At 38.8% G+C, this 15,054-nt stretch overlaps 2 protein-coding genes across 20 annotated transcripts in view; both read left to right on the plus strand.

Moving 5' to 3' along the window:
• Nucleotides 1-549, plus strand: part of rorab (RAR-related orphan receptor A, paralog b) — a 30,445-nt gene extending 29,896 nt beyond the window's left edge. For all 19 annotated transcript variants that reach the window (XM_027021784.3, XM_081708652.1, XM_027021786.3 and 16 more), the window contains one exon: nt 1-549. This exon is cut by the window's left edge and continues 2,676 nt beyond it. The gene's annotated coding sequence lies outside the window, so the exon portion shown is untranslated.
• A 3,001-nt stretch (nt 550-3,550) lies between these two features.
• On the plus strand, nt 3,551-8,831 carry anxa2b (annexin A2b). The gene is made up of 13 exons (XM_035529611.2): nt 3,551-3,574; nt 4,592-4,652; nt 4,827-4,920; nt 5,783-5,877; nt 6,264-6,377; nt 6,495-6,585; nt 6,665-6,744; nt 6,862-6,921; nt 7,049-7,142; nt 7,310-7,405; nt 8,102-8,160; nt 8,293-8,415; nt 8,540-8,831. Exons 2-13 carry the CDS (start codon nt 4,602-4,604, stop codon nt 8,597-8,599), a joined length of 1,017 nt encoding a protein of 338 aa, XP_035385504.1. The 5' UTR covers nt 3,551-3,574; nt 4,592-4,601; the 3' UTR covers nt 8,600-8,831.
• Nucleotides 8,832-15,054: the final 6,223 nt, after the last annotated feature.

Genomic DNA, 15,054 nt, shown 5'->3' on the forward strand with positions numbered 1-15,054 from the left:
TGTAATTCTGACTGGTTCCAGGCACCAACACCTTCTCTATATGTATGTTTTCAGTATCACAGTAATACAGTCTTTTTAAAGTTGTTGAATTTTTCACAGGTGAAAGACCAAAACTTTTGTACAACAAGCACGCTATGATATGCTCATTTGTGTGTAACATACTGATCATCTGAGTACATCACAGTTTGTAATAAAGAATGACTCACCCCAAGGATGAGGTTTCTCCTTGAGAAATATTTTTTGAACATTTAATCAAACACTTTTGTTTAAAATCCTTGAACACTCTTGACTTGGTCTTGAGTTGCCCTCTAGCAATAGTTTCCTACCCATAAATCTAAGTATTCTGTTAGTTTTGTATATACACCTGTAAAAAAACAATCTGAAATGTAGTGTTTTTTGAAACTTGGTTTAATCTCAGCTGAATATTGTGAAGTTGTGCTTAGAAAGATTACCTCCTCAACAGCTTTTATAAAAGTCCTGTAACACATTGTCAAATGGTGTGTTGAATGTGCTGATGATAGTAATTAAAAGTTGATTAAAAACCTATAACTTGTGATAGAAGTGGATTTGTCCACTGGTCTCTTTTTCTTTTTTCTAGCTCTGTAAAAGTATTTGAAGCACTCGAGACTGATCGAGTATTAATGTATTAAGACTTATGTCTTTAGTTTTATACAGAATATATAGACTGTCACATGAGACGTTGATCCTTAATGGTCTTTCTGAAAACCTGGTTTAAGTGTTAAATCTCAGCATATGAGATCAGAACATATTCCTCCTCCATCTCTGTAGCTACTTCATTAAAGGATTCTTTCACTTCACTGCTTCTACAAACATGGCCTTTAACACTCAGTGTTTCTAACCTCTCTGAGGAAACAGAAAGACACGAGAGGTTCACTTGGATTTCCCAGAAGTCTCGTGTAAGTTTTCATTCTTGGTGAACTTGAAAACGTGGCATTAAGCACAAACTAATTATCATTAAACATTAATCTGTCATACAGTGACATACAGTCTGTAGAGTCTCAGTCACATCCTACTAAATATGCTGGTTAAGTGTTTATATATACGTTAGTGTTTAGGTGTGTATATGCTGGTTAGGTGTTTGTAACCACTGCATATTTGTAGTTTGCATGTGGATATTGCTCTGCTATCTGTTATCAGTGTAAAACACAGACATCACAAATGGTGTTGAGCAAAGGCACGACAGACTTCCCATGAACGTCTCTGTAATCAGTGAACTGTTCGGTTATTGCTGTTGAAACACACCCACATAAACATTAGGGCTCACAGTAAAAAGTCAGGGTGTGGCCCTGGAAAGTGTAATTAGACTGTAGTGTACTTAGACTGTAGTGTTATCAGATTGTGTAGATCTGAGCTATAATCCACTCTACTGAATCATCAGGATTCCTCAGAACAGCCCCTCGGACAGACTTCAGAACAGGTGAGAAATTCATCCCTCATGCCAGAACTCACAACTGTTTGGGTATTAATATTATCACAGATATTTCTTTTAAAAATTCTTAGAAGTGGCATTAGACAAAATATCTGAGTGTAAAGTTATCAACTCAAAACTGTTAAACCAAAAATACACAATACATGGATGAATGTGTGAGAGTGCTGTGATCAAATACACAAATAGGGAAGCAAGACAAAGGAATATAGTGTTTAATACAGTGTTTAATATAGGGCTTAATATAGTGTTCAATATAGGGTTTAATATATACAGTTTAATATTTGGTTTAATATAGTGTTTAATACATGGTTTAATGTACGGCTTAATATTGTGTTTAATATACATGTTAATATAGTGTATAATATAGGGGTTAATATAGTATTTAATATAGTGTTTAATATACAGTTTAAGGTTTAATATAGGGTTTAATATAGTGTTTAATATAGGGTTTAATATACAGTTTAATATAGTGTTTAATATATTGTTTAATGTATAGTTTAATATAGTATTTAATATAGGATTTAATATATAATATAGTGTTTAATATAGAGTTTAATATGGTGTTTAATATATGGTGTAATATAGTGTTTAATATAGAGTTTAATATAGGGTTAAAATAGTGCTTGATATCTGGTTTAATAAGTGTTTAATATAGAGTTTAGTATATAATATAAGGTTTAATGTAGTGTTTATGGTTTAATGTAGTGTTTAATATAGGGTTTAATATGTAATATAGTGTTTAATATATGGTTAAAATAGTGTTTAATATAGGGTTTAATGTATGATTTAATATAGTGTTTAATATATGATTCAATATAGAGTTTAATATAGGGTTTAATATGTAATATAGTGTTTAATATAGGGTTAACATAGGGTTTAATATATGATTCAATATAGTGTTAAATATAGGGTTTAATATAGTGCTTAATATATAATATAGTGTTTAATATTTGGTTTAATATAGTGTTTAATACATGGTTTAATGTACGGCTTAATATTGTGTTTAATATACATGTTAATATAGTGTATAATATAGGGGTTAATATAGTATTTAATATAGTGTTTAATATACAGTTTAAGGTTTAATATAGGGTTTAATATAGTGTTTAATATAGGGTTTAATATACAGTTTAATATAGTGTTTAATATATTGTTTAATGTATAGTTTAATATAGTATTTAATATAGGATTTAATATATAATATAGTGTTTAATATAGAGTTTAATATGGTGTTTAATATATGGTGTAATATAGTGTTTAATATAGAGTTTAATATAGGGTTAAAATAGTGCTTGATATCTGGTTTAATAAGTGTTTAATATAGAGTTTAGTATATAATATAAGGTTTAATGTAGTGTTTATGGTTTAATGTAGTGTTTAATATAGGGTTTAATATGTAATATAGTGTTTAATATATGGTTAAAATAGTGTTTAATATAGGGTTTAATGTATGATTTAATATAGTGTTTAATATATGATTCAATATAGAGTTTAATATAGGGTTTAATATGTAATATAGTGTTTAATATAGGGTTAACATAGGGTTTAATATATGATTCAATATAGTGTTAAATATAGGGTTTAATATAGTGCTTAATATATAATATAGTGTTTAATATATGGTTTAATATAGTGTTTAATATAATATGGTGTTTAATATATGGTTTACTATAGTGTTTAATATGTAATATAGGGATTAATATATGGTTAAAATAGTGTTTAATATAGTGCTTAATATAGTGTTTAATATATAATATAGTGTTAAATATAGGGTTTAATATAGTGTTTAATATATAATAGTGTTTAATATAGGGTTTAATATCAAGTTTAATATAGTGTTTAATATATAATATACTGTTTAATATAGGATTTAATATAGTGTTTAACATGTTTAAAATGTATGCTTGGCCCAAACACTAGTTACAATAGTGAATATTAAATCCTGAATAACCAGCAATTCATTACAGAGATGATAAGTGATGTGTGTAGGAGTGTGGGTGGGTGTGAGAGTGTGTTGGAGGAGGTAGGAGGAGACACTGTGGTTGTATTTAAGAGTCAGTCCACCTGAAGCTGCAATCACTGTCTCTCTCAAATCTCCACCACACCTGATTCCCACAGGATAAGGTAAGACTACAACAGTCATTTAGTCATTTCTCTCAACCACACAAACTCTCTTTCTCTTCTTCTCTCCCTTTCTCCCTCTCTTTATCTGATCTAGAGGACTCCTCTTTCCTACTGCTGCCCTTAGTGATGCTGCCAGAATTTTTCTGCGTTACTGCACTCAGTTGCTTTTCTGCTGTCACTCATGTCCAGTAGATACAGTGAGTTACAGCTTTAACTGTAATGAAGCCCGTGTCATGGGCTGCTGGATTGCACTGAAGAAGGGTGAATAGTTCTCATTCGCTTGTTCCAAACACCTGGATTTGCTAACTAGTTCAAAGCAGTGAGTGAGTCTTCAACTGTGTGATAGGAAAACCTGGCAGGATGTTTAGAAGTTGAACTCGCAAAGTCCTGGCTGTTAGGGGGAACTGTTAGGGTGAACGGTTAGAATGCGTTGTTAGAGTTCTCTGTGAGGAGTGGTCACAGGGCTTCTCATCAGTACGGTGTGGAATGTGCGATGGCTGTGGTGGCAGGGTGTGTCTGAGCAAAGGTTGCTAAGCAATTCTGAGCTGCCCACTGCAGAGTGTAATTTCTGCAGGACCTACAGGCGGATTGATCGAATGTCTGTAAACAAACAGGCTGGTTCTGTGTGAATCGTAATTCCATGATGAAGTTTGACCTCTTGGAGGAAACAGAATGTCTGCACATTTGATGTGCTTTCTGTTGAAGTCAGGCTTGGTTGTACTATGTTAGGAATATTTAAAACAGGTGTGCAAGTGTTACCTGTTCTCTGTAAGGGGGGGCAGGGGGTCACTGGTTCATTTTACAGTTACTGGGGCTTGTTTATTTTACAGTGCCACAGTAATATATCTGATCTAAGATCTTAAATGGTGTGTCTCTGAGTGTCTGTAAGACACTTTGAGACTAAAGGTGGGGTTGTTAATAATGTACTAGCCAAGACTGTGCCAGAATTCTTCCTGTCATATTCATGCTTGAGAAAACTTTGATTTGATTTGACTTCAAAATTGATGTTCCCTGCAGAGAAGTTAAAATGGCTTTGGTGTCTGAGTTTTTGGGTCAGCTCACATTGGGCTTTGGAGGGGTGAGTATTAAAAGACAAGTGAAAATCAGATTCAATTTATTGTGAAAAGGAGCATAACCAAGTGAGGCTTAAATTAAAAGTCCATTGCCAACACCAAGCGTTTATCTTCAGCTTGAACATGATGTCAACCATGACGTGACTCCCCAAAACTCTGTTCCCTCTTTAAAATATCAGGAGAAAGAGGCACGATTTCCCACAGTAGTACCAGCTGCAAACTTTGATCCAGAGAAGGATGCATCCTGGATTGATACAGCCATCAAAACCAAGGGTAGGACATGCTGACCTGCTAACCTGCTTCCTCATCTGTCATTAGTCATCTGAACATTTGGAGTCAGGGCTTAGGTGTCATGTCTTTTGAGGTGGATTTGTAATACATTTAACATACAAGAACAGAAACCAAAGAGCTTTCCATCCCCTGAGTGTTCACATATGTCCTGTTGGTGCCACATAGAGAGGCCTGCCAGTGATAGGTGAATAGGCTTGAATATGTGTTTGTGTCTGTTTATGTTTGCATGAGTGAATGTGTTTGCATGTGTATATGTTGTGTGCATGGGTTTGTTTGCATGTTTTTATTGTGTGTGTGTGTGTGTGTGTGTGTGTGTGTGTGTGTGTGTGTGTGTGTGTGTGTGTGTGTGTGTGTTCATAGTGTTCATTTAGTTTTAGACCTGTTTAGCTCTGCAGTGTAATATAGAGGCTCAGAAGTGCCATCACCATTAGATCAAACTGAACATCCTCCTGCCTGATCTCATTTTTAGTCCATCTTATGACTCTCACAGACAGAACTGACTGCACTCCCATCCTTATAATTTTAAATAATCTATTTGTTTATATTCCTGCCTTTTTTGTAGACTATATATTCCTGTGTAGTTTTTATTTTTGTGCATAAATTTAATAGAATTTTAGTTATTATATTTTTTATTTAATTTTAGCATTTTTATTTAATCACTTTAAAATGCCATAAATGGCCTTGTGTATGCAATCTAGACATGTTTATGAAATGTAAATAAACGTTTATGAAATGTACTATATAAACAAACATATTTATGAAATGTAGTATAGAAAAAACATGTTTTCCCTCGGTGTGTGTCTTGTCTGGTGTTAAACAATGTTTTATTCCTAATCTGTTCCAGGAGTGGAGGAACATATAATCATTGACATCCTGACTAAGCGCACATATGCCCAGAGGAGAGAGATCGCCTTGGAATATGAAAGGAAAGCCAAAAAGGTTCATAAGCTTCAGACATTACTTCATGTGGCCTTGAGGTTCACTTTAGTGGATTTTAGTGGATTCTCCTCTCCATCCCCAGGTTCAGATTGGTACCTGTAGGAGGCAGAGCATTTAATGTCTTGGCCCCCAAACTCTGGAACACTTTATCTCAGTCTCTCCATCTCTGCTCCTCACTCTCATCTTTCAAATCACAATTTCAAACACACCTCTTTTTTCAACATTTCTCATAACTTCTCTTTCTATTTGTATTTGTTAATTAATGTGTTGATTGTGTCATTGTCTTTTTTCTCTCCATCTTTGTCATTGTAAAGCGACCTTGAGTCTGTGAAAGGCGTGATATCAATTAAACTTATTATTATTATTATTATTACTGGGTGCTGTAGGACATAATTACTGCTCTGAAGGGGGCGCTGTCAGGCTCTCTGGAGAATGTGATTCTGGGCTTGATGAGGAGCACAGTTCAGTATGACGCATTTGAGCTCAGAGCCTCAATGAAAGTGAGTTCTGCTTTACTACATTATATGACGTGTGCCTGCACTGTGTATCAGAGAGGCAGTACAACTCTGCTGTATCATTTTGTTGTTGTTTTTGTTTGTTTTGGTTTGGTTTGGAAGGGTCTGGGCACTGATGAGGAGAGTCTGATAGAGATTGTCTGCTCTCGTACCAATGAAGAACTACTGGAGATCAAGAAGACATACAGAGAGAGTAAGAGAAAGGCCCCTTTACTCCACACTTTAGGTCACTGAAGGGTTTCAGGGCCATAACTTGATCTTCCTCGCCACAGTGTTTAAGAAAGAGCTGGAGAAGGATGTAGCAGGAGACACTTCTGGGGACTTTGCTAAGCTCCTCCTGGCTCTGGTCCAGGTATAGAACAATGAACACTGATTTCTGCATAGAAACAGCAAATGTCTGCCTGACTTAACTGTGTGTGTGTGTGTGTGTGTGTGTGTGTGTGTGTGTGTGTGTAAACACATATTACAGGCTAAGAGAGATGAACCCAGCAACATAGTGGACTATGAGAAGATTGACAGTGATGCTAGAGTGAGTGTCCTTCAGACTAACAGACTAATTGTTTTTATCACTGGCGCACTACAGGAGAAAGTAAGACTCTGGAGTAGATCTCAGGAGTGTTAACAATGTGGTTGGATGTGTGTGATGTTTTGTGTAGGCTCTCTACGAAGCAGGGGTCAAGAGAAAGGGCACTGATGTAGCCACATGGATAACCATCTTCTCAGAAAGGAGTGTTCCACACCTCCAGAAAGGTACACACCAACATATCTTGGTGCACTGCCCCAGGCACAACAGATATAATCTAAAGATGTCTCTCTCTGTCAGTGTTTGAGAGGTTTAATCTAAATATGTCTCTCTCTTTCAGTGTTTGAGAGGTTTAATCTAAAGATGTGTGTGTCTCTCTCTCTCACTCTCTCAGTGTTTGAGAGGTATAAGAGCTACAGCCCATATGACATGAAGGAGAGCATTCAAAAGGAGGTGAAGGGAGATCTGGAGAAATCCTTTCTAACATTAGGTACCTCGCTCACCCATCCATACAGCAACCCCCACCCACCAGATCCATGTCAGTGTGGCAGGTGTGAGTGAGTGGATGGTAAGGTCTGGGAGCAGGACTACTCCCCTCCCCTCACACATGGAGTGTGTGCTTCCTTTCTTATTAGCAGAGTCACAACCTGTTTGATAGGACGCATTGTTTGATTTTGTGTGAAGCCCTGCAGAAACAGATTAATGGCAGCAAGCCTCAAGACGAGATATGGAGACCCCTCACCAAGAGGAGACACTGTAGCGAGACCCCTCACCAAGAGGAGACACTGTAGCGAGACCCCTCACCAAGAGGAGACACTGTAGCGAGACCCCTCACCAAGAGCAGACACTGTAGAGAGACCCCTCACCAAGAACAGACACTGTAGCGAGACCCCTCACCAAGAGGAGACACTGTAGCGAGACCCCTCACCAAGAGCAGACACTGTAGCGAGACCCCTCACCAAGAGGAGACACTGTAGCGAGACCCCTCACCAAGAGAAGACACTGTAGAGAGACCCCTCACCAAGAGCAGACACTGTAGAGAGACCCCTCACCAAGAGCAGACACTGTAGAGAGACCCCTCACCAAGAGAAGACACTGTAGAGAGACCCCTCACCAAGAACACACCAGCCTGCTAATGAGAATATTACACTCTCTCTCCCTCTCTTGTTTCTGTTTTCCTCTGCAGTGGAGTGCTTTGAAAACAAGCAGCTTTACTTTGCCAGTAAACTCAATGACGCTATGAAGGTGGGTGTTTCTTGTTAAAATAATGTATCTTTGAGCTCACGTTTCTCATATCTCCATTAGTGGTAGTTATCAGACAGTTATCAGTGGTACTTACACACACATGTACACACATATTAATACGTGTGTTTGTAGGGTAAAGGGGTCAAGGAAAAGGTGGTGAACCGGATTGTTGTCTCACGCTGTGAAGTCGACCTCCTGAAAATCCGCAAACAGTTTAAGAAACAGTTTGGTAAATCACTCTTTGCAACAATTGTGGTGAGTATCTCTCTCCTCTCTCTCTCTCTCACACACACACACACACACACACACACACACACACACACTCTCTCTCTCTCTCTCTCTCTCTCACTCACACTTTTCTTTATTTTTCTTTCCTCAGGAGCACACAAGGGGAGATTACCAGAGAGCTCTTCTTAATCTCTGTGGAGGAGATGATTAAGCATTATTGATGATATAGCATAGCAGCACTACGTTTCCCATCATTTCTAGCTGTAGTTCTCCTCAGAATATAAGATCCCTTTAGCTCTCATATTGTCAATATTTACATTTCAATTGTCAATATTTTACAATTTTGTATACAATATTGTATATTGGCATATTTTAGGCCATTTGTCAGCAGTGTCTTTCAGTAAACTGCTGAAAGAAGAAAGGATTTTAAGAATGTTTATGAAATATTTTTGTCATTAAACCTGTTCACCCAAAGATCCAACATCTTGAATATGGACATTAGTGCTGGTATGAATGTGACAGGTGCTGATCATTACACCACTAGATGGCGCTAAAGCTTTGGTTACCTCCGCTCTCAACGGGCCTGGTGAGAACCCTACAGCTGCATGTTAACATATATGAAATATCTTCAGTCATAAACTAGGGGAACAGATGAGTATGTAAAGACAAAAGGGTTTAGTCTAATTAAATGAGATATTTATATTATATTAGATATTTTATATTATATTAGATATTTTTCTTTTTTTTCTTGTATATTTAGCAGATGCAAGTAACAAAAATGCAAGAAATACAGTCATAAGTTTAATATATTCTGTAAATGTTTATCTGTTTTATTGTGACCATTCAAATATTTTTCAGAAACATTATCAGTATCAATATCTGTAAACAAATGTGATATTTTCTTTAATAATCCTGGCTATTACGCTGCCAGGGATATCAGAGTTCAGGGATGCTTTTATGTTTATGGCCTGTAAATGATTAAATATTGTGTAAAAGAGTGATGCGTAGTTCAGTGACTAAGGAATGATTTATGTTTCCTTTTGGGGGGGCAGATTTATCTATGGACACATTAATCTCTGGCTCATAAAGCTGATTGCTGTCCAGATTCTGTCTGCCTTTTGGCCGTAGAGAGAAGCAGTGCCTTGATCCAGGACCAGCAGCTTGTGTTTTCTGGTTTATATCTGAACAACCAAAGTTACTAAAACAAGAATAATGGTTTTAAGCAGCAGTACCATAAGGTGAGCAGCACTGGGCCACATGGACACTTTATACAGGATGCTGATGTAGTGGCTGGAACCATATGCACTATTCTGTATTATACAGAACACTGTGAATGGGAATGTTCACTGGTATGCCATGCGGGAGTGTGTGTGTGTGGGTGGGTGGGTGTGGGTGGGTGGGTGTACGTGTGTGGGTGTGTGTGGGTGTACGTGTATGTGTGTGGGTGTACGTGTGTGTGTATACAAGTTCAAGTTCAAGTTTGGTTTATTTGTCACATACATAGTCATACACAGTATAACCTGCAGTGAAATGGTTTGAGAGTGTGTGGGTGTACATGTGTGTTTGTATATGTGTGTGGGTGTACGTATGTGTACGTGTGTGTGTACGTGTTGTGTATGTTTGTGTGTGTGTGTGTGTGTATGTGTGTGTGTGTATGTGTGTGTACAAGTGTGTGTATACGTGAGTGTACATGTGTGTTTGTATATGTGTGTGGGTGTACGTGTGTGTGTGTGAACAAGTGTGTGTATACTTTTGTGGGTGTATGTGTGTACATGTGTGTTTGTATATGTGTGTGAGTACGTGTGTGTACACGTGTGTATGTGTGTACGTGTGTGGGTGTATACGTGTGTGGGTGTATGTGGCTGTGTACATGTGTGTGCACGAGTGGGTGTATGTGTGTGTGTGTATACATGTGTGTGTGTGTGTGTGTGTGTGTACAAGTGTGTGTATATCTGTGTGGGTATACATGTGTACGTGTGTGTACATGTGTGTTTATATATGTGTGTGGGTGTACGTGTGTGTGTGTGCGTGTGTACAAGTGTGTGTATACGTGTGTGTACATGTGTGTTTGTATATGTGTGTGGTTGTACGTATATGTGTGTGAACAAGTGTGTGTATACTTGTGTGGGTGTATGTGTGTACATGTGTGTTTGTATATGTGTGTGGGTACATGTGTGTACACGTACGTGTGTGTGCACAAGTGGGTGTATGTGTTTGGGTGTACATGTGTGTGTGTGTGTGTGTGTGTGTGTGTACATCTGTACATGTGTACATGTGTGTTTGTATATGTGTGTGGGTGTACGTATGTGTGTGTGTACACATGTGTATATGTGTGTGTGTGTGTGTGTGTGTGTGTATACGTGTGTGGGTGTATGTGTGTGTGTGTACGAGTGGGTGTACGTGTGTGGCCGTGAGTGTACAAGTGTGTGTATACATGTGTGGGTGTACATGTGTACGTGTGTTTACGTGTGTGTGTGTGTGTACGTGTGTGTTTGTGTGTGTGTGTATGTGTACATGTATATGTTCTTATACTTCTGTAGCTCACCTAGTAGTGCAGGTAGAGCATGGTGGTAGTAATACCAAGGTGATGGGTTTAGTTCCCAGTGTGCACACTTGACCCCACACGCACACCACACACAAACACATACTGTCAATGCAACGTTAAAGCCACAACGCACCACTCATCTACAGAGTTTGATCCCACACACACACACAGGCGAAATGATCATTTTCACGGCTCTAGTTTAACTCAGTTAACGTAATTATTTCTTATAGACTATTTCATGGAAACTTAAGTGTCCTGATTACAGCAAATAATACGTTTTCATCATGATATTTGCCAATAATAACTCTGTAGAATATTATCTAAATTAACTGTAGTATATTATCTAAATTAACTAATTTCCAGTGCAAAATGAAGGAGGTTCAGGGCTCTGGACTGTGTGTATTTCAGGGTTTTGGATTATGAGTATTTCAGGATTCTGGATCGTGAGTATTTCAGGATTCTGGGTTGTGTGTATTTCAAGATTCTGCATTGTGAGTATTTCAGGGTTCTGAATTGTGTGTATTTCAGATTCTGGATTGTGAGTATTGCAGGATTCTCGATTGTGTGTATTTCACGATTTTGGATTGTGTGTATTGCAGGATTCTGGATTGTGAGTATTTCAGGGTTCTGGCTTGTGTGTATTTCAGCTTGTGTTTGGTGCAGCTCGTGTTGGTGCAAGCAGACTGCGTAAGGCACTGAAGTGTTTGTGTTTTGTTGTTGGAGGGAGTTTTTGGCAGCACAAACATTTGGAAGCTCTTTGATGTTGAATATGAAATATTAAGGTCTGTCAGTGTGACACATGCCCTGATTCTCTTTTGTCATCTTATTTACACACTCCATTGTTTAATGAGCCATATTTTTACATTTTATAAGAGACACTTGTCTCAGAAAGCAGTTTAAAACCTGGCCAGCTTGAGAACTAAACACATATTTATATTACTAAGTGAACTCACCTGTGCATAGAGCACAGTGCCTTCATCAATCAGCTGATCTCTCTCTCCTTCTTTCTCTCTCTCTCCTTCTCTCTCTTTCTCCCTCTTCCTCTTTTTCTTAGCCTTTCTTATTCAGTCCTGTACACATATACACACCCTCAGAGGCACCAGTCCTAATTGACTGGAAGGTAAAACACGCTGACCTCTACTGGCTGCATCTGCGCAAGCGTTGGCTGTCTCATTGAATTAGTATCACAGTGTGAAAGACAAAGCGCTGGCTAATGGAAATGAGGCCAGACAGCAATACTGCTGAATGCACTGATATAATTAGAATAATATCACTGGAGCCTTATTAACAAGCAGAGGAAATAAATAACCTGGGAGATGAGTTAAGAGTGGGTCACTAAAGCACCTCTTAAATATGCTAAGGCCAGCTCTTTCTGTTTCTCCACACTCCATTGATAATCTGATTATTGATGTGCCGGTGCAGGTGAACGATTCCGTCCACATTGCTTTGGATGCGCGGACATTTTAATTTCAATTATTCAGCTGAGTAATTAGAGTGCCAGTAGCCAGGGAATACTATCCCTCTCACATAAACACTCACCACACCAGTCCAACACCACACACTACAGCCAGGGAATACCATCCCTCTCGCATAAACACTCACCACACCAGTCCAACACCACACACTACAGCCAGGGAATACCATCCCTCTCGCATAAACACTCACCACACCAGTCCAACACCACACACGACAGCCAGGGAATACCATCCCTCTCACATAAACACTCACCACACCAGTCCAACACCACACACTACAGCCAGGGAATACCATCCCTCTCACATAAACACTCACCACACCTGTCCACCACCACAAACTACAGAGGTACAGGTGCATGATGTACTATGAGGTGCCCCTGATTGTGATAATAGGGTTATATTATGGTGCGTTGATTTATTTTTGCTTATGTGACAGTAGAGGTTAGACAGCTACAGTCATTCTTCACATCGCACTGGAAGAGCTGACGGTAGTCCTCTCTCTCTCCTCCTGTTTCTCTCTCCATCTCTCACTCTCTCCACTTAGTCAAGTTATTCATCATCAAAAAAACAAACAAAAACTTAGTGTCTAACGTGTCTAAGGAAAACAAATAATCTGTAATAATAATAATCTGTAGTTCTTGCCTTTGTGTACACTAATTAGCAGAAATTAAAAGGTAAAAAAATTAAATGATGCAGATATCAAAACTGAAAAAAAAAGACTGAAGGAGAAAAACAACAAGTAGATCGCTGCACACGCGCTCACCATGTTGATCAGGGGGCGTCAAACATATAAATACACATATTCAATTAAATTCAGTAATCTTTATTGGCATGAACATATGCAGTAACAATATTTCCAAAGCAGTATTACAACAAACAACATGAGTGAACCTTTGTACTTAAGGAACTGAGAATTCTATGTTATAATAATGAACTTGAACTGTAATTCATATGAATTAAATAATTATAAAATAAAAAAATAAAATAAAAATTAAATTATATTGAGGAGAGGAAGAAATAAATAATTAGACACATAAAGGAGTATATAAACAGGGCGATTTTGTGTGTGTGGGGGGGGTTGGGTGGGTTAGGGTTAGTTAATATTGTCTGTGTGTGTGTGTGTGTGTGGGTGGGGTGGGTTTGGGTGTGTTAGGGTTAGTTAAAATTGTCTGTGTGTGTGTGTGTGTGTGTGTGTGTGTGTGTGGGGTGGGTTTGGGTGTGTTAGGGTTAGTTAATATTGTGTGTGTGTGTGTGTGGGGGTTTGGGTGGGTTAGGGTTAGTTAAAATTGTGGGGGGGGTTGGGTGGGTTAGGGTTAGTTAATATTGTGTGTGGGGGGTTAGGGTTTAGGGTTTAGGGTTAGGGTTAGGGTTAGTTAATATTGTGTGGGGGGGGTTAGGGTTTAGGGTTAGGGTTAGCTAATATTGTGTGTGTGTGTGTGTGGGTTTGGGTGGGTTAGGGTTAGGGTTAGTTAATATTGTGTGTGTGTGTGTGTGGGTTTGGGTGGGTTAGGGTTAGTTAATGTTGTGTGTGTGTGTGTGTGGGTTTGGGTGGGTTAGGGTTAGGGTTAGTTAATATTGTGTGTGTGTGTGTGTGTGTGTGTGTGTGTGTGTGTGTGTGTGTGTGTGTGTGTGTGTGTGTGTATGGGGGGTTTGGGTGGGTTAGGGTTAGAGTTAGGGTTAGTTACTATTGTGTGTGTGTGTGTGTGTGTGGGTTTGGGTTTGGGTGGGTTAGGGTTAGGGTTAGGGTTAGTTAATATTGTGTGTGTGTGGGTTTGGGTTTGGGTGGGTTAGGGTTAGTTAATATTGTGTGTGTGTGTGGGTTTGGGTGGGTTAGGGTTAGGGTTAGTTAATATTGTGTGTGTGTGTGGGGGGGGTTAGGGTTAGTTAATATTGTGTGTGGGGGGGTTAGGGTTTAGGGTTAGGGTTAGCTAATATTGTGTGTGTGTGTGGGTTAGGGTGGGTTAGAGTTAGGGTTAGGGTTAGTTAATATTGTGTGTGTGTGTGTGTGTGTGTGTGTGGGTTTGGGTTTGGGTGGGTTAGGGTTAGTTAATATTCTGTGTGTGTGTGTGTGTGTGGGTTTGGGTTTGGGTGGGTTAGGGTTAGTTAATATTGTGTGTGTGTGTGGGTTTGGGTGGGTTAGGGTTAGAGTTAGGGTTAGTTAATATTGTGTGTGGGGGGGTTAGGGTTTAGGGTTTAGGGTTAGGGTTAGTTAATATTGTGGGGGGGTTAGGGTTTAGGGTTAGGGTTAGCTAATATTGTGTGTGTGTGTGTGGGTTATGGTGGGTTAGAGTTAGGGTTAGGGTTAGTTAATATTGTGTGTGTGTGTGTGTGTGTTTGGGTTTGGGTGGGTTAGGGTTAGTTAATATTGTGTGTGTGTGTGGGTTTGGGTGGGGTAGGGTTAGGGTTAGTTAATATTGTGTGTGTGTGTGTGTGTGTGTGTGTGTGTGTGTGTGTGTGTGTGTGTGTGTGTGTATGGGGGGTTTGGGTGGGTTAGGGTTAGAGTTAGGGTTAGTTAATATTGTGTGTGGGTTTGGGTGGGTTAGGGTTAGTTAATATTGTGTGTGGGGGGGATTAGGGTTTAGGGTTAGGGTTAGCTAATATTGTGTGTGTGTGTGGGTTAGGGTGGGTTAGAGTTAGGGTTAGGGT

The sequence above is a fragment of the Electrophorus electricus genome, chromosome 3, assembly GCF_041902795.1.
Source record: "Electrophorus electricus isolate QZ-2024a chromosome 3, ASM4190279v1, whole genome shotgun sequence".
NCBI lineage: Eukaryota > Metazoa > Chordata > Actinopteri > Gymnotiformes > Gymnotidae > Electrophorus > Electrophorus electricus.

Bases quoted from the DNA above. Each gene is read 5' to 3' on its own strand.
- anxa2b (XM_035529611.2), top strand. From the start codon at position 4,602: ATGGCTTTGGTGTCTGAGTTTTTGGGTCAGCTCACATTGGGCTTTGGA. The intron at 4,653-4,826 runs GTGAGTATTAAA...TTAAAATATCAG, and splicing joins TCACATTGGGCTTTGGAGGG to GAGAAAGAGGCACGATTTCC. The intron at 6,745-6,861 runs GTATAGAACAAT...CACATATTACAG, and splicing joins TCCTCCTGGCTCTGGTCCAG to GCTAAGAGAGATGAACCCAG.